A 20,422-nucleotide genomic window follows, 5' to 3' on the forward strand; every position below is an offset into this window, starting at 1 on the left:
ACAAGAATAGTTTGTGGGTAAAAACAGTAATTATAGATAACTGCCACAGACTTTCAAAAGTATTATTTCCAGATGTGTTAAATGTTTGAAGTAGTCATTTTGAAGGCTAGCAAAAAGTAATATGAAAAGGAAAATTAAAGATTTTTTAAAATACATTTTTATTTAAATAGCAGCTCTATAAACATTCAGAGTTACAGTTTTGTTTTAATAATTACTCATATTAAGTGTTGTGTACTCATGTATAAAATCAAAAATTGTTCTTTCTTGGATTGCAAATGGGAATAAATATATAAATCACTGCTTTATTGTAAGGTAATTTTAAGGTAATTTGATGTAGTAGTGAAAACACTTGATTAGAAGCCAATGATCCATCATATTAACCTGGATCTACCTCTATATTCTGCCACTAACCTTAGACAAATTACTTGTCTGTGTCCCAGTTTCCTGACTTAGAAAGTGAAGATATAATAAAGACTTCTCCTGCTTCCCTCACAGAGTGTACGAGAGAATTTTTTTAAATGCAGACTGTTATAGAGATTAATTCAGTATTAAAGCAGAAAAGTCAGATAAATGTCCTTTTTATAATAGTTTCTGCATTCTACTTCATGAGAAAGGGAAATATGAAAAATAATTACATAGGACAAATGTATGCAAAATAGCAAATTCCACACTACATAAAAGGATCAATATTCAACCAGTCTCCTCTGCTTTCTATATTTATTATAGTGTTTGATAATTAATGATTTTTATAATGAGTCTGGTGTCTTTCAAGATCCTGCAGAGCCTTCGGAGTCATTGAGGTCTGATAAAATGCTATTTTCTGTAATTTTATTCATAAGCCTGTTTTGTTATATTCTAATTCTTTGAAAATTCATGTATAGCGTTTTCTGTTAACATTCTGCTATCTGCAACATTTGATTAAGATTTCACTTCCAGATGGGATTTGTCTATAACATGCTTCATTCTGATACTTCGATTCTTGGAACTGAATTCTCCTACTATCTATTATAACACTGACATGTCTATCTTATTTCTTCTGGTAATTATCGCTCTCTTCCAAGTATGGGACTGGTCAATAAAAGATAAGTGTCTTTATGACACTGAAGAAACTTTTCACTATGTTACATACTTCTGTATCCTCTCAACCTGTTGTAGTAATCGTGGGTCAGTGACCTTGGTCACTATTTTTGCATGTATAATTTTGTCTCCGAAATAAAGTGAGGACTCAAAATGTTGCAGGGGCTTTGCTAATCATAACGCTGAAACAGCCATACCAGGCACTTACTTATTTTAAAATTTTACAGTATCATTGCATGTCTTCATCTTCATAGTTTCCGTAAGGCTGTTTCTTCTTTTTTTGTAAGTAAACTTGACAATAATTCTGAAAGGGTGAAACACGTGAATCTACTAAATACAGAAATGAATGCAGTGTATACTTTAGGAGAGGAGATTTTTTAAACAAAGACTTATTTTTAAATTTCTGCCTGTGTTTAGGTTTACTACAATGGCTACCATGGAGACACCTCTGAAACATTTTTGGTGGGCAACGTGGATGAGTGTGGTAAAAAGTTAGTGGAAGTTGCCAGGAGGTGTAGAGATGAAGCCATTGCTGCTTGCAGAGCTGGGGCTCCCTTCTCTATAATTGGAAACACAATCAGGTAAGCCTTCCACTGACAAGTAAAGGGAGGGTTAGCAAATGGTACAGAGGTTATTGGTGGCTTGGTATAAAGTTGATGACATGTTTTATGATTCAGAACCATCATTTTGGTCTGATATCAGTATGTGAACTGCCAGGCTGCAATGTTGTTCCCCGAGGTTAAAAAAAAAAAAACATTTTTAAAAAAAGTGAATTATACTAGGTCAGCAAAGAAACTTACGGAAGCAGCGAGCAATATTTATGTGACTGCTTTAGGTTTAGCTTGACATGTTGGTCTGTAGTGTGCCTTTACCCAAAATCACACCAAACAGGGAAGAGTACCTAAGGAGGGGATAAGTATCCCAGCTCTTGAACAGTGAGGCAGGAGGAAAGCTAGATTTTATAAAGGCATGAAGTGAAACCTATTTCTGTGATACAGAGATAAAAAAACATTAGCTCAAGCCAGGCTTACCTTTCAAATTAGTGGATTAGCAAACAGCCTGAAAGGATGATCGTTTGTTCTTTTTTTTTTTTTTGTCTGGTTCATTTTTCCTGTAAACCATTGTTTACCTTCCACACAGCCTTCTCTGCCTGCTTTTTGAGAGCACGTGTATTTTCCAAATTCAAGACTTTTCTTTGTAATCTGATCTCTTTTTCTCCCATGACTGTTTTGAAGTAGACATGAAGAATGTGTGTTTTCATTTAAAAGGAACATATTTTGTTAAAGATGATCACATCAGCACCTTTTAAAGTACTGTTCTCATTAATATGAACCATTGAATACTTCCCGTTTGTCTAAAGGATGGAAGGCGTAGTCACCTTGAAAAGATGCTGCCTTTTTTCCTCGTAAGCCTTCACATACTTTAAGAAAAAAGGCAGTAAAATATCAGTTAAATGTATTTATGGCTTTAAAAATATTGTAACAGTGTCTGAATCAAACTTTAGTAAAATCTCTTTGGGTTATATGGGAGAAGCTTTTATTGAAGACTTTGAACAAAATTGTGTTTTTGACAGTTTTAAATTATAGGCTAACTAGCCTGGGAAAAAAGGATAGTGTCTCTCTGTTCTTTCATAGGAAATGTTGAATCAGACCCCTACTGGGAAAAGAAATTTAATGCATATCTCACTATCTGACTGTCCATGAATATAATAGAAATGAATTCAAAATGCAGTTTTATTTTTGCAAATGGGATGAGTCGATAGATGTACCTCATATTTTTGAACACCTAGGGTTCAACAAATTTACTGGTGGTGCTCTTGCATTTTAACAAAATTTCTTCTGCAGTAGAAGGGGGCAGAGAACACTAGATTCTTATTCAGGCATTCTATCGAGCTCTGCATTCATGGCTGTGTCTAAAGGGCATGTCAGCCTTTGATTCTCTCTGAGAGGTAATTATCCTTTTCCTGTCACGGAACAACAAATGATAGCTAACTACAGAGGCACATTTGCAGTAGTCACATTCATCAACTGCAGAAAAAAAAAATTCAATTTAATTGTGCAACACAGCTGCACATGGGCTTTTGAGCATTTCTGTTGTTCTCCCTGTCTCGCTATTCCTCCCTCCAGATCTATTTTTTAAACTTTTTTTTTCTGGTTATTTTTTCCCCCTTTTTTTGTCTCTTCTTCCATTTTTACTCTCTGTACTTTCTTGTTAAAGTAATTTTCCTTTGTGGCTCTCATTCTTTTTTCCCCATTGAAGGCTATGAATGTAGAAAATTATCACAATTACTCATATAATTGAGCCTCTTTGTAGCAAGTGCAACTCCAGTAGCCTTTCTCCATCATGAAAATGGTTTCATTATAGGGTTTTTCATATTCTCTGACACCATCTACACAGAGGAACAGGCGTGCAGATGAGCTGTACTAGGAACAGGCTAGATCAGTAAGGTCACAGTAGGAATAATTAGCTCTGCTATGGAAAGAGCATCTAGGCCTTTTACTGCTACATAAATGTACTGTCCGTGGCTTTTAGTCACAAAAAAACTTACTAACAAATGGAGCTCCCGCCTACTACTTTGAAAAAAAGATTTGTATCAACACTACAATTTTCCATCATTAAGACTAATAACATGGAGCCGAGTATACATCAAGGGGAAGAAAAAGGAAAATCTCACATTCAAGTGGCGGCTGGGTGCTGACCTTTGTTCCCTTTTTTTGTGTACGACTTAACTCTTTACAAAAAAGAGCCACACGCCACACCAACACGCAGGTGAACTCCAGCTAGTACTAGCAAAGCGCAGCATTCAGTCGGAAAATCTGATAAATCTCCATGCAGGATAATGCATTTCATTACATATTCACTACATTAATTTCAGCCACATAAAAAAAAAAAAAGGAGAAGAAGAAGAGTAAAATTGAAAGTGACATTGGATTTTAGCTATCTGGATGCAAAGGTCAGTCTTTGCAGAGTATGAATTTGCATGTACAAGCTCCTTTGAAAACCAGACCAGTCCCAACAACTGTACCCACAAAAGTATGTGGAAAATAACAGACAATGAACTTTTTCCTTTACCCTAATACATTTCATTATTTAGACGGTTTATGTCTGCCACCAGGGAGGAAGCTGGCCCCGATTCTAACAAATGTTTGTTCTGATGTGTTAAGGCAGTGTTTCTGGACATCTATTATTTCGCCTTTTCTTATTCAGGCAAAATCTCAAGGGAGTAAGTAAACAAACCATCTCCATCTTTAAGCCAAAAGGACTCAGAATCATTACCGACTGAAGGTTTACAAACCTCTTTCAAGGCAGCCTCTTTTATTTTAAGATATTCACCATCTTTTGCATAGCCTCCCTCGACTGATACACCATGAAAAGAACATTCAGGCATCTTTTATTAGTGTTATGCCACCAAAAACCTAGTGAACTTTATAGGAAATTTTGAAATTCTCTGAAACCTAAAAGGATAGGATGATCTCTCTGAAGAAGTATTGGCAGAGTTTCATGAAAAGAGTTCTCTGTGTGCCCTTTTGCTTCATGAGAGATGACTAGTGGTCCTAAGGTTACAGTGTTATTATACTCACTGTACCGCCATTTGCTTTAAAATATTTCTAAATCTGTATTTTTGTAATTATCTCTAGATGATATGATCTGTATACATGAGAATATTGTGAATGTGTAGATTCATGCATCACAAATATGTGACAGTTCAATCAAAAATAATTTAAACTTATACTTGTAAATGTCATGATGAGAGTATCAATGAATGGTTTTTAATGTTTAATTCATAAGTATATGTTTTGATATTAATTTAGAAGAATATAGAGCAGATTTTAAAAAATAATCTCATTCTATTAGATTATGCACATTTAAACAATAAGCGGCTCAGGCAAAATAAGTCATTTTAATGTCATCTGTGATGGATTTTTCTTGACAGCTACTGTAAATTACAATTACACTGCTTCTCTCTGCACATGAAAGTAAGCATTGCAATAAATTATCTTTTATTTCAATCCATCATGTCTGCTTTTCAGAAACAGAAAACCTCAAATAAAAGTTCAGCACTATTGTAAGAAAAATACAGTAATTTGTGATCCTGTTTGAAACAAAAAAAGTGTACCACTCTTTTGGAAAACAGTTGTTGGCTTTCAAAAATATTACTAATTGTACTTAAACATTCTTTGTCATTAGAGGGAATCCTTGAGTCTGTGCATTCCTGCATTCAAAGACTACTGCTTTAAATAAAAACCTTGAAAGATTAAAGTAAAATTCCTAAATTTAGAAAATCAGGTGCCATTTGAGATCTTTTCATTAGAGATGTGACTATTTGGAAATCAGTCCTATTTATAGGATTCGTGTAAAAATTATAATAAAACTATTTCCATGTGCATTTTTATTCCTTTAGAAGAGTATGTACTTAAAAATAGTACTCCTCTGCCCTTTTGGGGAATGTATTCTCAGTCATAAAGTGTAGTTTAAATGTATTAAGAAAATTTATCTAGACAAAGCTTCAATTGAGGAAAACGGTTTCATGAAAGGGAATTTAAGAAAATGGTCACAAGATGAAATTCCTTAAGAGAGATTTCTCTTTCAAATATAAACTGAAACTGAAACATGAGCTATAATAATACCGTATGATTTTAAAGTAAGTTCGTAAACTACTTTTATACACCTTCCTCCTCTCCCCTCCCATCCTCCTCAAATATTCCATTTGATTCCATTCAAATCATAAGTGTGCTCAGGCTCATCTAAGTGACGTGATATCATGGAGGATTTTTAGTTAGAGAAAATCAAAACAGAAGAGCTAATACCGGGAGCGTTCTCTTCAGTAGATTTCAGCAAAAAGAAGGCAGATTTTCATCTGTGAAGTGTCCAGGGCAAGGGGATCCTTGTGCTCAGAAATGGGTCAGGGCCCTCGATGGTCAGTGTTGGGGAGTAACTGCACACCTCTTGGGCACCCCTACCCTTCCAGCTGTTTCCGTTTTCCCTAACACACCAGTCAAGCAAAGCACGCATGCTCCACCTGCCCGTGGCCACAGCTCGCGTGCCCAGGATGTGATTTCACGTTAGAGTGGAATTTGCTTCTCCAAATCTCTTAGATTGTCTCTACGAAGTTAGATTTAAAACCCTAGAATCAGGTAGATATCTCATGCTTTCATGTATTCCCAAATAGAGGAAATATGGTAGCTGATAGAATAGTAGAAGGGACGTGCTTTTAATTAGGAACATTAATGAGATTTTATTCCAATCAGTCTCAGGAGGTATGTGTTAAAAAGCTAACTACCAATCCAAAAGAAAAATTCCCTAAAAGCAGACACGAGTGTTTACTTAGTTCCTGGGAAATTTGTCCTGTTCTTTTCCTCTTCCCACATGACTGTGAAATCCTCTGACCTTTGCATCCATGACACATTCATTCTATGATCCTTCTATAACCAGAAGTTCCAGCAGGATCCAGGCAGTAAATTGTTGTAGAAGGCACTCAGATATCTTTAGCCACCTAGCAATTGCACAGCTTCTTTTATGAAGAGGAATGAGAGGTATAGGGGGGAGGGGAGGGACCCCAAGTGTTTTTTTCAGAATGGGCTTTCTTCCTCTCCACTCATCGGAAATTAAAATGAAGATAGCTATTGTAACCCACATTTACGATATAGCTGTGATGCCTGCCAATCAGTCAGAGCCTTTTTTAAAAAATCTAGTTTTTTTTTTAAAGAAAAGAGAATAAAAGAACAGTTTATAATAAATATTCTTAGAATTATTGAGGTTTGTTGGGACATACATAACATAATTTACTGGTTTAGGTAGAACCCATTTTTGTACCAAAAAAAGCTCAATCAGTGTGTCTTATTTAATAATCTCTCTTCCACCCTCCATCCACTGTCCATCCTATTTCCATTCCAAAATTGTGCAGTACAAAGAGAAACATCTTGAAAAAGTTGTTACACCTCCTATTCAAAGTACAGAGACACACAGAAGTAACCATAACCATAAAGAACAACATAAGAGATAAAAAACGTTGACTTCTCATTCCTCTCCTCAACACATGCATAGCTGACCTATTTCTGCACTGTTACATGGAAAGTAAATCTGAATGGGAAGCCACCCATCTGCTATTGATAGTGACATCCTGGCCTAAGTGAAGACATTTTACAGGTCTGGACATGAAAGTTAAAAATGTCTGGATAAAAGTATTGTCTAGATATTGACACGAATTTTCATAAAGATGCTGGCAAAACGCTTGAGTTTGTGTTAAACTAAACCGAAGGGCTGTTGGAAACTCTAGTTCAGGATGGAAGAACGTTGGTTTTGTTCAGAATGTAAACAGTGGTCCTGTATATCCCAATCCATTTTTATGATTCGGGTTAAGGCACTTTGCCCTTCATCCCCATGAAAATATAAATTGTTAATGGTATTATGTTCTTGACTTTTTGGTGCTCCCAGAAATAAATAAGTTTACCTGATTTCAAAAACAACTTAACCTTATAGGTGAAGATTTTAGGGTTGGATTCTATGTGCCAGATTTTAGTTATATGGAATAGATGGAACCCAAAAGATGTGCATGTAGAAGTAACTGATGAAGCGTCAAGAATTAGAAATCGCAATACTAGCTTCTCTTAAGCATCATAGTGATTTTAAAAAACTTTCTGTGTGAATTTTGTTAATGGTGTATGTCTTGAGTAGAAATCCCAAATAATCACAAAGTTTTAGAGTGTTTCAAGAATATTGACAAAGCAGATGTGACCGTTGGGGTGAGTGTGTCTGTTTGTAAAATATATAACGTTCTGAAATAGACCATAATAAAGGAACTAGAGAAGTAGGAAGTCACATTTCAGATTTTTATTTTTTTTCTGTTTGGTTCCCAGATTGGTAGTGATTTGCACAGTCTTTTTGTGAAACTCCATACGAATCAGGCAGGTTTTTGTGATCTGCATTACCTGCACATGTATCTGTGTTATACTGATCTATATATGTGTGCATGCACACTCATCATCTAAAAATGGCCTTGTTTGAATGCTGTACTAAAGTAAATGAAGCAAGGGGTGGAGGGAAGGTGTAGCTCAGGGGTAGAGTGTGTGCTTAGCATGCATGAGGTCCTGGGTTCAATTCCCAGTGCTGCCATTAAATAATAATGATAATAAAAAATAAATAAACCTAATTACCTCCCCCCACAAAAAAACCCCAAAACATAAAGTAAATGAAACAAACTACTGTTAGATACATACCTTTTTTCTTCATCTATCCAAAGGGAGTTGTTACAAGCAATGACAAAATTTTAAGTTATTCCAGAATAATGAAAACAAATTATTACCATCTGACTCTAAATATAACTGATTTTTTTCTTTTTCAGATAATATTTTTAAAGTGACTTTGTTTTATCTATATATGCATTAAAAATTACCTAATTTAATTAAATATTTTGTTTGGTCACTTTTAAAGCCACATAACTCAGCAGAATGGTTTGCAAGTCTGTCCACATTTTGTGGGGCATGGGATAGGATCTTACTTTCATGGACATCCAGAAATTTGGCATCATGGTAAGAAAGTTAGTTTGGAGCTGTTTATTGAATGTTATCAGAATAAAGAAGTTTTGCTTCTGAATCTCTTACTGCAACTTTGAATCCACATTGTCATCCTTTTGTGTGCTGTGTGTAGGTGGGAAGGTGGCAGGGTGGGGGGGTCCTACTTAATCATAACCAGCACATTACTGTTACTGGATTAGAGCCCAGCAGTTTCAATCCCAAAATGAGGTTTATTTTGCTTTTTGTCTTCTCCTGAAGGGTGATGGCTGGAAGGCACAAGGGATATTTGTCTAGAAAAAGTTACTGAAAACAAAACACCACTGCATCAATGTCCCAGCAGCGTGCACATATGACTGTTTTCTGTTTTTCTTTTTCTATCCCTTTCTCTAACCGCTGACTGTTGTGGTTAAACTTCATTACATCCTGCACAGCGTTGACAGCTGATGTATTTAGCAGCATGTACTCTTTAGTGATTTCTAGACTATACCCACCCTGTGTTCCTTTCCCAGAATCTCCTGTTTTTCACTGCCTGGATTTGCACCCTACAGTGAGAAGGCAAGGGTGGGCCAGAAGGGGTAGGAGGGTTGGGGTTAGGGTAGGAAGCATTTCTATGGAGTGTCCCCTGGGGATGGAGTGGGGTGATGCGCACCTGGACAGGGACCAAAGGAAAGTTGGTCCTGGGGCCTTGACCTGTGTGCTTGGGGTGGGAGCAGCCCCTTGAGGAACTGTTAGCTGGAATCCATCCCCTGGAAGATCCCTGGAGACTCAGTAGGTCAGAACTCCCTTTAGGCCAAAGAATTCCACCTTGAGGCAGCTTGTAAGAGGTCCAAGCTGGAGCAGAGAAAGGGCCTCTCAGGCATGTGCCTCATCCAGTGCCAGCACTTGGGAATATTTCAAGTCACCCCTGTTCTTGCCTCCTACTTCAACCTGCATTCCCCTGCATCAGTCCCCAGCATGTCTCTCTCTTTGGCTTGGGGGTGGAGGGCAAGTTCCTGCACCTAGCAAAGCCAGGAGACCTCGCAGCAGGTGTCCACAGGACAGTGGAGTGGGGAGAGTCCAACAGGTATCTCAAGCACCCAGGCTGCCCCTGCTCAGCCTTGGTGCCCCCTTCTTAGTGGCCTTGACCCCAAACTCAGAAATTGCAAAGGCTGAGGCCCAGTGCTTAACCATTAGGTGATAGCCACCACTCAGGATTCCAGAAACCTCCACCTATTCTTCTACCCTAAAATAAAAAATAAAATGACCACGTTTTTGAGCAGTCTGCCCCCTCTAATTCTGTTTCTTTCTGTCCTTCTCTCCATTTCCCATCCCCACTCCCCACACCCTTGTTTTGTTTTGTTTTTATTTTGTTTTACAGCAAATGACAGTGATCTACTCATGGAGGAGGGCATGGCGTTCACCATAGGTCAGTGCCCAGGCTCCTCTTCGGAGAGCAGTGGCTCCCCAGGCAGAAGCAGCGGTGCTGGCCTAGGCCAGGCAGTCCAGTGAAGGACTAATAAAGCCAATCAGCATAATGAAATAATTCAGATGCATAGTAAATCTGATTAAATAATATCCTCAAGCCCCATCTTCCTAAATCAGATACTTACCGACACATTTAGGAGACGGCAGCCGTCCAACCTCTAATTCTATTACCAGCATAATGTGGTGTTTGGCTTTTTGTTTTGTGTGTGTGTGTGTGTGTGTGTGTGTGTGTGTGTGTGTGTGTGTTTCTTTCATTAACACCCAGTAACTAGAGGCGATTATGTCCCTTGCTCCCTGTCAGCAAGTGGCATGTGCTCTCTGGTGGCTCATTCCTGGCTGGTCATGTGATTGGTGTCACCTCCAAATTCCAATCACCTAAGACCCCAAAGGCATCATATTTCTGACTGTGGGACTTAATGGAGAAGCAATTAGAGTGAAATAAGAAAATTATTATTTGCTGATTAATGAACATTTTGAGCATGTTTTTAAAATTCAAATATTTAAAAAAAAACCTGACTGGTATTTATAAGAGGGACTGGCGTTTGGGTGGTTATTATCCACGGGGTCCTAATTAAGGCTTGATTAAAATGCCCTTTTTCTTCTAAAAAAAATACAAACTAGGCAACTTCATACATTTTTGAATGCCGTAGCGTTTCCTCTTCCTACTGTTCAGTTTGTAGAATACTATGTAAGCAACATCAATTATCAGCCCTTGCGAGATGACAACATGAACCCGTGGGGGGAAGCACTTGGAGGGAGGGGGGAGAACCTTCTTATTCTCTTTTTTGGTAATCAGCCGAAACAATGTTTGACAAGAATCTGATTAGATCATTGCAGTAAATATTTTCCCTCTTACAGAGCCAATTATAACCGAGGGATCCCCTGAATTTAAAGTGCTGGAGGACGCATGGACTGTGGTCTCCTTGGACAATCAAAGGTGTTTGCTTTCCGCCCGGTTGCTTTTAAGTCTTATGGGAAGGGAAGGGTCGTCCGACGACGCGGGCAAACCGCTGCTCCCCGCCCCGCCGGTGCTGGTGCGCGTGCTGACCGCTGCCGTGTGTGTTTCAGGTCCGCCCAGTTCGAGCACACAGTTCTCATCACGTCGTGGGGCGCAGAGATTCTGACCAAACTGCCCCACGAGGCCTGAGGAGCGTCCAGAAAAGGTCGCAGAGGCCGGCGCCTTTTTTTCCAAAATTGCTGAAATCCAGCTGGAGAACTTTTAGAAGAAACAGGCTAACGGCAGGTCCCTCAGTAACCTACCTAGCACCTAGTAGCGCCTTTGGAAAATGCGGCGGGGCTTGGGGACAGTTGGGAATTAAGATCTGAAGTCCGGATGTGGCCGTGCGCCTTCGGAGAGACGGATCCTGGCGCCGGGCTGGGCTCGGCTTCCCAACGCGGGAAACGCATCTTGAAAGGGAGTAGGAACGCCCTCATTTGGAAGACGAGGGATTCCTAGAAATGCATGGTTTTCTCTTTCCCTTGTCTTGACTCTGCCCGAGTAAAAGGATTTAACCTCTTAAAACCATTGTGTCTGGTGCTCCTTGTCTCTGACAGTTACTAGGTGGCAAGGGTAGGTGGGTTAATTTTTGAGTCTCTGAACTTTTAATGCGTGCGCAGAAATAAAACCGGAGCCTAGCTGGTAAGAAGTTTTTTAGAAGTCTCTTTTTCCCCTCTGTGGATCCCACGCTGGCCGGCCCGAAGGCCTACTGCCCCCAGCCCTTTCGGTTATTTCCCCATTCATAGCTGCTTTGCAATGAAAAAATTAGCCCGCGAATGGAGATTTTAGTTACAAACATTCCCTTGCCTCTGGACCCTGGGCCTGGCCCTTCAGCATGGGGTTATCAATCTGAAAGCATGACTTTGCTGGTCCCCTGAGGCTCCTCCTTGCTGGCCCATAACTTGCCTTGACCTGTTATCCCAAAGGTTACTTTTGAGAGACCCTCCTCCCGCACCCCAAACATAGCAAACTAGACTGTTGCCCTAGGAGCTGGAGCATCGGCCCCACCCACCCGCCCAGATGTAAACAGTATCTGGCCCGTCTAGCCCCGAAACTGACCTCTCCCCGTACTGGCCCTCTTCAGACTCGCACTCCTGAGCTGGAGACCCAGAGAACCCCTGCAAGAAGGGGCACAGGAACTTTTGAGGGCAAGGGCCTAGTTAGTCCGGATTAGAGCTGGTGAGTCTAACCCTGCTTCAGCCGGCCAGCAGCTCCCCTGCTTCAGAAGTAGGAAGTCCAAGGGTCCACATTCTGTGTCTCCCAATGTTCATTCCCAACCAGAGTATCATCCCTTCCCTTGCAGACTCTCCCCAGGACCTGTTCACACGTGGGCTCAGGGATGGAAAGGGGTTTTAGCAGACCACGTAGAAAAGTAGTCTCTCCCTGCTCAGGGTTTTAGGGTGTCCCGCCGGTCAGTGGTTGCACTAAGTCTTGTTTCTACTGGAGCGGGTTTTACAAAGCTGCCATCTGCTAAATATAGATTGGGCTCAGCTCCAGAGCACCAAGGAAATGTGGGCACCTGTCATTGCCACAACAGGTAGCTTCTGTGATAGGACTGGAGAGACAGCTAGTCTATGCGATACTCAGAGTGGTGGGAAAGGTCACAGGAAACTGAGGCTAATGAGCACGCTTGGAATAGTGACTAGTTCAAGCTCTTCCCTGAACTTGGGATTCTCTTGGGAATCCTCCAACCCTTCCAGGTCCCTTTCTGTGTCCAGGGATGTAGAATTTGGACAGAGGTGACTCCAATTCTAGTGGATCTGAGAGCTGGAAAAGACAAGGGAAGGGTTGAAGATTTACAAGAAAAACTTAAGGGGTACTGGAGAGTTGGCCAAACAAAGGTCTAAAGACTGAGGTCTGCCCCAAAACAACACGGATTTTCTAGAGAGGAACAAGGGTCAGATGGTGTTGGGAGAGTTTTGCCAGAGAATGACTTCACTTCTCTCGTAGATCAGTCAGATTGCAACTCTTAGCCAGTATCTTAATCTACGGATCAGTTTACTATGAGACAGCCCCAAAATAATTTCATTAGGACCACAGAATTCTACCAACCACTGGGATTGCATGCTGCTTGTGCAGTAATTTTTTCCAAGATGGAGATATTTATGGGACAGGTTTATAATCCCATTTATTAGAGTGAACAACCTAAAGTTAAATACCAAACATATATATGTATGTATTACTAGCACCAGCCAATAGCGACTCAGTAGGAAACAAACTTGTATTAGAACAAACTCTGTTTAACATGCTTTGAGGTTGAAATTAGGATGCAGGTTTTAAAATACTTTGTCCACCTCCCCCCCTCCAACCGTGCCAGCTAAACTGGCCCCAAACCTCACCCCAGGCTGCAGGGATTCCAGCCACGCGTGGCTCCTGCTACCACCACCAGGCGCCCGGTCCTGTAGTGTCTCCAACAAGTTCTACTTAGCATCCGGGGCTCTCAGGATAAATGGTAGATTTTTGTTTCCTCTCAGAGTTGGGACAGGCGAATATCTAAGCAAACCGGCGTTTCAGAATAGGTGTCGCCTTAGCGGTGGGGGTGGGAGGGGATCCACCCTGAGTTCTTAGAGTAAAGGTAAGATCACATATGGGGAAGCTAGTCAAGGCCGGGCATCTAGGTGCCCCAGAGCCCCGGCTCAGCCGTCCCTCCTGAGACCTGCTTCTCTGGGGCTAAGAAATTATTCCGGAGTGTAGGCACTCCTTCGCCCAGGTAGAATTCATTTTTAAAATAAGCCAGGCTCTGAAACGGTTTCCCGTGAAGGTTCTTTGTTCCCTGGAGCCAGCCCCGTCCCCTGCGCTGCGAAAGACCTGAATCCCCCTCCAGATGTGGACGGCAGAGAGCCCTGGAGACCATCGCGACCTGAGCCGCCTCTCTCCCCTTCCCCCCACCCTGCAGTTCTCTAGAATAAACTGGCCCTGGGCGGTCCAGCCGTCGGGTTTCCTCACGCGCTGTCCTGAGCACCCAGAATCGCCAGCCTTGCTTCCTTCTGCCCCAATCCCGACCCCGCGCCAGCCGCGGCGATCACTTACGTGGGCAGGGCCCGCGAGGCGCGCGTGGGAGACCAGGGGCCCAGGAGGCATCCGCTGCTGTGCAGGGTGCACCGCACCGCACTCCACACCCCAAAACAGGCGCTAAGAAGGAGCAATTAAAACCGCAAGTGTAACACGGAAAACGAGAGGAGTGGAGCGGCTCCGGGAGTTGTCTGGTGGCGGAGTCATTAGCTGGTTGTTGCTACAAAGCCTCACGGTGTGGTTCAGTGATTAAGGGGCGGGGGGGGGGGTAAGAAAGAAAAATCTTTTTAAACGTTGGCAAACCCATTATTGGCCTGGAGAATTTGTTGTTTTGTTTTTCTTTTTGTTCCAACCACGCTGCCTGAAATATTTTTACCCCCAACATCGCACCCTTAACCCAAAGGAGAGGAATTTCGCAGGCAGCAGCTGCTGCTACAGAAGTTAAAAAAGAGAAGCCCCTTCCACTAATATCTGTAACGACAGCACCGATGTACTTTGTTTTGAATGTTCATTTTTACTGGTGTTCCCTCTGCCAAAATGTGCTTGATTACAGAGGTCTGTCCTGTGATCATTGCGCACTCTAGACAGGGGAAGGTGCATCGGCGAAGGTTCAGCTCAGGCCAGATCAAATCCCGGGCTGTTTAAAGCTGAAAGGCTGCATGTTGCTATTAGTGTTAAATATATGGCTAATTATGCGTATGAAAATTAAACATCAGTGTTATGCTAATGGGGCGCCTTCAGCTGCGGATCCGAGCACTTGAGACTACCATTTAATCAAATGAATCAGTAACTAATACATCTGCACGTGTGAACTTTCACAAGATCATTTCCCCGTTCCCGTCACACCGTTAAATTATGAAAGAAATAATTATCAACACTTTCTAATTACCTAACAAAGTAATTTGGGATTCACCGTGGGACTGGCGGGATGGGGAACCAAAAGCCCCTCGCAGCCAGCGTGGTGCGCGCCACACCTCATAGGGGTGGCTGTGCGGTTGTGGCTGCGGGGGGCTTTTGTGGGCTTTTCTGTACCTAGAGCGCCAGAAGATAGAAGGCGCCGTAGCAGCTTCTGCCTTCACCAGCTCTGCCCCCAGCCCCAGGGACGGCCCGCTTTGACCCCTGGAGATGAGGAGGATCCTGGGCGACAACGAGAGACGTGTCTACCCAGAGATGCGAGATGCTACCACTGGCCTGGTTTTGCCGAGAGTTTAGGTGTCCCCCAGGACTCCTACACCTGGGCTACTCTCCCCAGACCCTAGGATGCTGGAAAATGACCATGAGGCATCCTCAGCTCAAGCAGAACTGGGCCTGCCAGCTCCTAGGCTCCACTTTTCGCCGCGCCCTTGGGGCGAGTGAGCCGGGGCGCTGGGCCCCTGGGGAGTGGAGAGGGGAGGGGAAGGCGGAGGAAGGTTGGGAGGGAAAGAGGGGGTGTGTGTTCAGGGGAGAGGGGCGGTGCGGCCGCCTTTCCTGGGAGGAGAAGCGCAGGTTCCTGGCTCTCCGCGCGTACTGCTTTAATCAGACCGGTGCAGCCTCGAGCTGGAGTGGCCAGCTTGGCCTGTAGCAATGCGAGCGGGCCCCAGGGAGCGGCGGCGGCGGCGCGGCGGCCGAGTGAGTGAGTTCTCCCGAAGGGCCCCAAACCCGCCCCCAGGGATGTGGAAGAGCGGACCCAGGCCCGGGAGGCTTCGTCAGGAGAGCGCTGCGCTAGGCACAAGACTCGGGAGGACAGCGCTCTGTTGACCGCCTCTGGCGCCCCCTCAGTGTGCGACTCCGCGCTCTGGAAGCCGAGGCCAGGCTGCAGAGACGCCCTAGCTCAGCGCCAGACCGGGTGACGGCGTCTGGAAGAGGTGCCCTGGTCCCCAGTGTCGGGGGCGGGAGGAGGGTGGGGACAGTAGGAGGGGGGTGCGGCGGCGCTGAGACGCTGGTTGGTTTCTGGAAGTAAGGCGCGCCGGGGAGGCGGGAGGCTGAAGAGCCGCGGGCCGCGAAGGTCCCGGCGCGGGAGCCGCAGCCCATTGTGCGCCCCACGCGGCGCGCTCTGTTGCAGAGGAGCCCTGGCCGGGAAGTGTGGACGCGTCTCTCCCGAGGCCGGGCTGCCTTGCCCGCTCTAGTCCAGCGGAGCCGGAGCGCCTCGGACCAATCCCCGGTGATTATGCAAGACAGCGGACCAATCAGCTCCGCCAGCTCATGAATATTTATGACCTTGGCTGAGTCAAAGCTCTGAAGCGAGTTTGGGGAGCTCGGCAGCATCATGCTTAGACTTTTCAAAGAGACAAACTCCATTTTCTTATGAATGGAAAGTGAAAACCCCTGTTCCGCTTAAATTGGGTTCCTTCCTGTCCTGAGAAACACAGAGACCCCCAAAAGGGAAGCAGAGGAGAGAGAGACCCACACCCAGACCCCGCGAGAAGAGATGACCATGACCACCATGCCAGAAAGTCTCAACAGCCCCGTGTCGGGCAAGGCGGTGTTTATGGAGTTTGGGCCGCCCAACCAGCAAATGTCTCCTTCTCCCATGTCCCATGGGCACTACTCCATGCACTGTTTACACTCGGCGGGCCATTCGCAGCCCGACGGCGCCTACAGCTCGGCCTCGTCCTTCTCCCGACCGCTGGGCTACCCATACGTCAACTCGGTCAGCAGCCACGCATCCAGCCCCTACATCAGTTCGGTGCAGTCCTACCCGGGCAGCGCCAGCCTCGCCCAGAGCCGCCTGGAGGACCCAGGTATGTGCGCCTGCCAGGGAGAAGAAGAGGTACAAGGGAGGGAGGGGGACAGAGAGAGAGCAAAAGGAGGGAGAGGAGAGGAGGAGAGATAGGTAGGATGGGGGTGGGGAGGGCGCCGTAGCAGTGGAGGGAGGTTTCGGGTATCAATCTACGCATCCTTGTCATAGCAAAGAAAAAAAAAATCCACCCAACTTGCAACTATCTAGCAAAGGATAAATCCAAGAGCGTCCCCTGGCACTGGCTGGGCCTCTGGGCGGCTCCGTGCACCGAGCACACAATACCCTGCTGGAAAACAGAAACCCCCATGTGCACATATTAGTCTCGGTAATTATTTATTGCGTAGCGCTATAAACAATGTTTGCAATTAAGGGTAATTAAACCTCAACTACCGCCTGCAAAAATAGCAAACTTTCCCTGCTAAGGCAGGAACTGCGCTCTTGGGAACTGCCCCAGTCCGCCTGCAGCGGCCAGGGTCGGGCCATCGGACTTGACGGGACCCTCCCCTGACTTTCAGAGTTTCTAGAACGTTCTCTCTCCTGGCGCTGCCTTCGCCACCCCTCTATAGTCGCTTGCTTTCGCCTCCCCGCACTAAAAGCGGTCTCTTGCATTTATAACGTCTCCTACTTCTGCTGTCCCTCCAGGGGCTGACTCTGAGAAGAGCACGGTGGTGGAAGGCGGCGAAGTGCGCTTCAATGGCAAGGGGAAAAAGATCCGCAAACCCAGGACGATTTATTCCAGTTTGCAGTTGCAGGCTTTGAACCGGAGGTTCCAGCAAACTCAGTACCTAGCTCTGCCCGAGAGGGCGGAGCTCGCAGCCTCCTTGGGACTCACGCAGACGCAGGTACCTCGCCGCTGCCCCACCGTGGCGTCACGCACGCTTCCCCGCGGCCCACCTGCGCCCGGAGCTTCTTGCTCTCTGGGCCTCAGGGGTCAGAGTGTGTGTGTGTGGGTGTGTGTGTGTTGGGGGGGGGGTGTCCGCGCGCGCGCGCGCCCTGGTTCTGTCTGCACTCTGTACTCGGCGCTGCCAGCCGCCCGGCCCTCAGTCCCTGGACAATCTGATTAGGGCTCAGGAAGGATTTCCCTTGACGTTTTGTTTAGGGACTCTGAGGTCACACGTGCCCGAACAACTGGAACAATAGACTTGGGGATTAATCCTTTCTTTGCCTTTAAAGTGTGTGGCTAATCACTCGGGGCCTGGGCCCGAGGCTCTGTCTCCCTCCTCCTCCTCCTCCTCCTCCTCTTCACCAGGTTGGGGTCGGGGTGGGGGCGCTTTCCTCCGTCCTCTCATCTCCCAAGTCCCAGACCCTGGAGGAGAAACGGAATCTTCCTTCCCTGGTTCCTCTAAGATTCCGGGGACCCCCTTGGGCGTTCTGATCACGACTGGCGCGGGTTGTCAACGTCTGGGACGGGATTTGGAGCAGTTGCGAGAACAAACGGACGCAAAGGAAAGGCTGATTTACGTCCAAAAGTTTAACAAAACCCTGTGGCCTCCTCAGTCAGCCCGCAACTCACTCAAAGGCAGAAATGATGGCGCGAAGAGAAGGCGGGTCGCATTGCAAATAAATGTTTTCCACGTCCTTTCACACTCGATTCTTTTATTGATGCTCAGATTAAGATTAAAGGCTCGATGCTATGCAGGCGCTGCGTCTTCCCCCGACGATTGCCGGGCTCGGACTGAGTCCTAGGCAGGCAAACGCCTGGATCCCTGCTCACCGCTCACCACCACGCCCCCTGGCTCTCTGAGAGCTGGCCCCGCCGGTCACCGGCGGCCGACGGTGGGGCCACCCAGCATTTGGTTCTTATGGGGGAGGGGACTGGTACTGCTTCTTCAGCAGGGAGCTTGTAGGGTCACGCTGGGTAGGGGGCCAGGGGTTATCCTCACTCGCTGTCCCACTGCTCAGTCATCTCCCCATAACCAACGCGTAGGCACAATGGACCTAGACCGAGTCACGTTATTGTCCGCTCTTACAGGTCAAGATCTGGTTCCAGAACAAGCGCTCCAAGTTCAAGAAGCTGATGAAGCAGGGCGGGGCGGCTCTGGAGGGTAGCGCGCTGGCCAACGGCCGGGCGCTGTCTGCCGGCTCTCCGCCAGTACCGCCCGGCTGGAACCCCAACTCCTCCTCTGGGAAGGGCTCTGGCAGCAGCGCGGGTTCCTACATCCCCAGCTACACGTCGTGGTACCCCTCGGCGCACCAAGAAGCTATGCAGCAACCCCAGCTAATGTGAGGTTGCCCGCCTGCACCCGCCCGCCTCCTTTCCGTCTCCCCCGGCCCGGGCCCCTCCCGCTTCCCGGTCCATCCACCCCGTCCGCGTGCCCTGGGTCCAGAGGAGAAGGGCCCAGAGGGAAAGAAGGAACAGTGAAGGCAGGACGCCCGCCGCCTCCTCGGAGACCCGCGCGGTCTGGCCCGGCGATTCTCCTGGCGCCCACGCCCTTGTCCCAGCCAAGGCCTCGGCCGCCCGGTAACAGCAGAGAGCGGCCTGGGAGCGCAGGCATAGCAGCCCGAGACAGCCCGAGTGGCAGCGAGAGCCCGCCCGACCCGATCACCGACCCTCGGCTGTATGGGACTATCAGGAGAAAAAAAAAACACAATGTAGAAAAAGCAAAAGCTCGTTTGTGTCCTGTCCGTCTCTTGTCTCCTTTCACTCCGTATCTGTGCGCTGACGAAGTCGAGGTCCTCGTCCATCCGCTGTCCTCGTTGTTCGGCCTCTGAAAAAAGTCACCAAGTCGGAGGAGGCTTGGGCCGCGGCGCCACCAGTTTCCGGATACTGGAACGTTTTGTCCTTTTGGACCTTTTCCTGGGCCTGCCTAACCATCTGTGTGGCTCTTTCGGGGATGGAGGGAAATTGGAGGGAGGGGGTTTTATTTATTGAGAAATGGACTTCGACAGAGGCTGAATGTTCGGCCTATTCGCAGTTCTGTGGGGCGCGAGGAGCACAGGGTCCGAACGTACCCATTACTTTAAACGCAACCGGAAAAACGAAAAAGGAGGATCTGGTGATTTTTAACTTATACAGTAACTTTTGTACTTTGCTAGTGTGGAGAGGTTGGAGCCGAATGATTTGCATTTTTTACATGTCCCGTATTCTTTTAAAAAGAAAAAAGAGAAAAATGAAGCCAATACAATGTTCTCATCTTGGGAAGAAAGCTCGATTGCTTTGTCTGGGCAAGAAGGAAAACCCTAATTCTTTCCTTGTGGGGACAGAGGACCGATGGACAGCGGAGAGAAAACAGGCAGGCGTGGGCCAGTTCCCTAAATGCTAGTGGGCTTTAAAGTAAGACAAAAGCAGCTTTACAACAATCCCCAGAGGCTCAAACACAGAATAATGCCAGTCACCACTCTGAACGCACAGTCTCCAGTGCAGGATCTAATTGCTGTACATATTATTATTGTTCTTGTTAATTATTATTGTTATTGTTATTATTATTGTTCTGTAAACATGTTGCACAAGCTTAGCTTTTTTCCGTTCTGTTGTGTGTGGCTGTAAACCCTGATGCTTTGTGAAATGAGAATCTCGACATTTTACTTGTGAAATTTGGGAAATGTGATCAATTGAAATCAACCTGTGTTTTGTGTTCTCTATGTCAAAGTTTAGTTTTATATTGAGAATGTTAACTTATTGCTTTGTATCTTGGGGAG

At 45.7% G+C, this 20,422-nt stretch overlaps 2 protein-coding genes across 3 annotated transcripts in view; both read left to right on the plus strand.

Annotated features, from left to right (window-relative positions):
* METAP1D (methionyl aminopeptidase type 1D, mitochondrial) overlaps nt 1-11,577 on the plus strand; it is an 83,088-nt gene extending 71,511 nt beyond the window's left edge. Inside the window, 5 exon segments of the mRNA XM_031451652.1 lie at nt 1,495-1,658; nt 8,509-8,606; nt 9,949-9,996; nt 10,914-10,992; nt 11,124-11,577. Coding sequence (XP_031307512.1) covers nt 1,495-1,658; nt 8,509-8,606; nt 9,949-9,996; nt 10,914-10,992; nt 11,124-11,202 — 468 coding nt within the window. The 3' untranslated portion in view covers nt 11,203-11,577.
* Nucleotides 11,578-16,031: 4,454 nt separating this feature from the next.
* Nucleotides 16,032-20,013, plus strand: DLX1 (distal-less homeobox 1). Of its 2 annotated transcripts, XM_010982519.3 has the most exons (3): nt 16,032-16,784; nt 17,426-17,625; nt 18,756-20,013. In XM_010982519.3, exons 1-3 carry the CDS (start codon nt 16,472-16,474, stop codon nt 19,008-19,010), a joined length of 768 nt encoding a protein of 255 aa, XP_010980821.1. In that variant the 5' UTR covers nt 16,032-16,471; the 3' UTR covers nt 19,011-20,013. The 2 variants fall into 2 exon arrangements, with proteins under 2 accessions (XP_010980821.1, XP_010980822.1); XM_010982520.3 differs by lacking the exon at nt 17,426-17,625 and having other exon boundaries at nt 18,756-18,908.
* Nucleotides 20,014-20,422: the final 409 nt, after the last annotated feature.

This window comes from Camelus dromedarius, chromosome 4 (genome assembly GCF_036321535.1).
Source record: "Camelus dromedarius isolate mCamDro1 chromosome 4, mCamDro1.pat, whole genome shotgun sequence".
Taxonomy (NCBI): Eukaryota; Metazoa; Chordata; class Mammalia; order Artiodactyla; family Camelidae; genus Camelus; species Camelus dromedarius.

Bases quoted from the DNA above. Each gene is read 5' to 3' on its own strand.
- DLX1 (XM_010982519.3), top strand. From the start codon at position 16,472: ATGACCATGACCACCATGCCAGAAAGTCTCAACAGCCCCGTGTCGGGC. The intron at 16,785-17,425 runs GTATGTGCGCCT...CTGTCCCTCCAG, and splicing joins GAGCCGCCTGGAGGACCCAG to GGGCTGACTCTGAGAAGAGC. The intron at 17,626-18,755 runs GTACCTCGCCGC...CCGCTCTTACAG, and splicing joins TGGGACTCACGCAGACGCAG to GTCAAGATCTGGTTCCAGAA.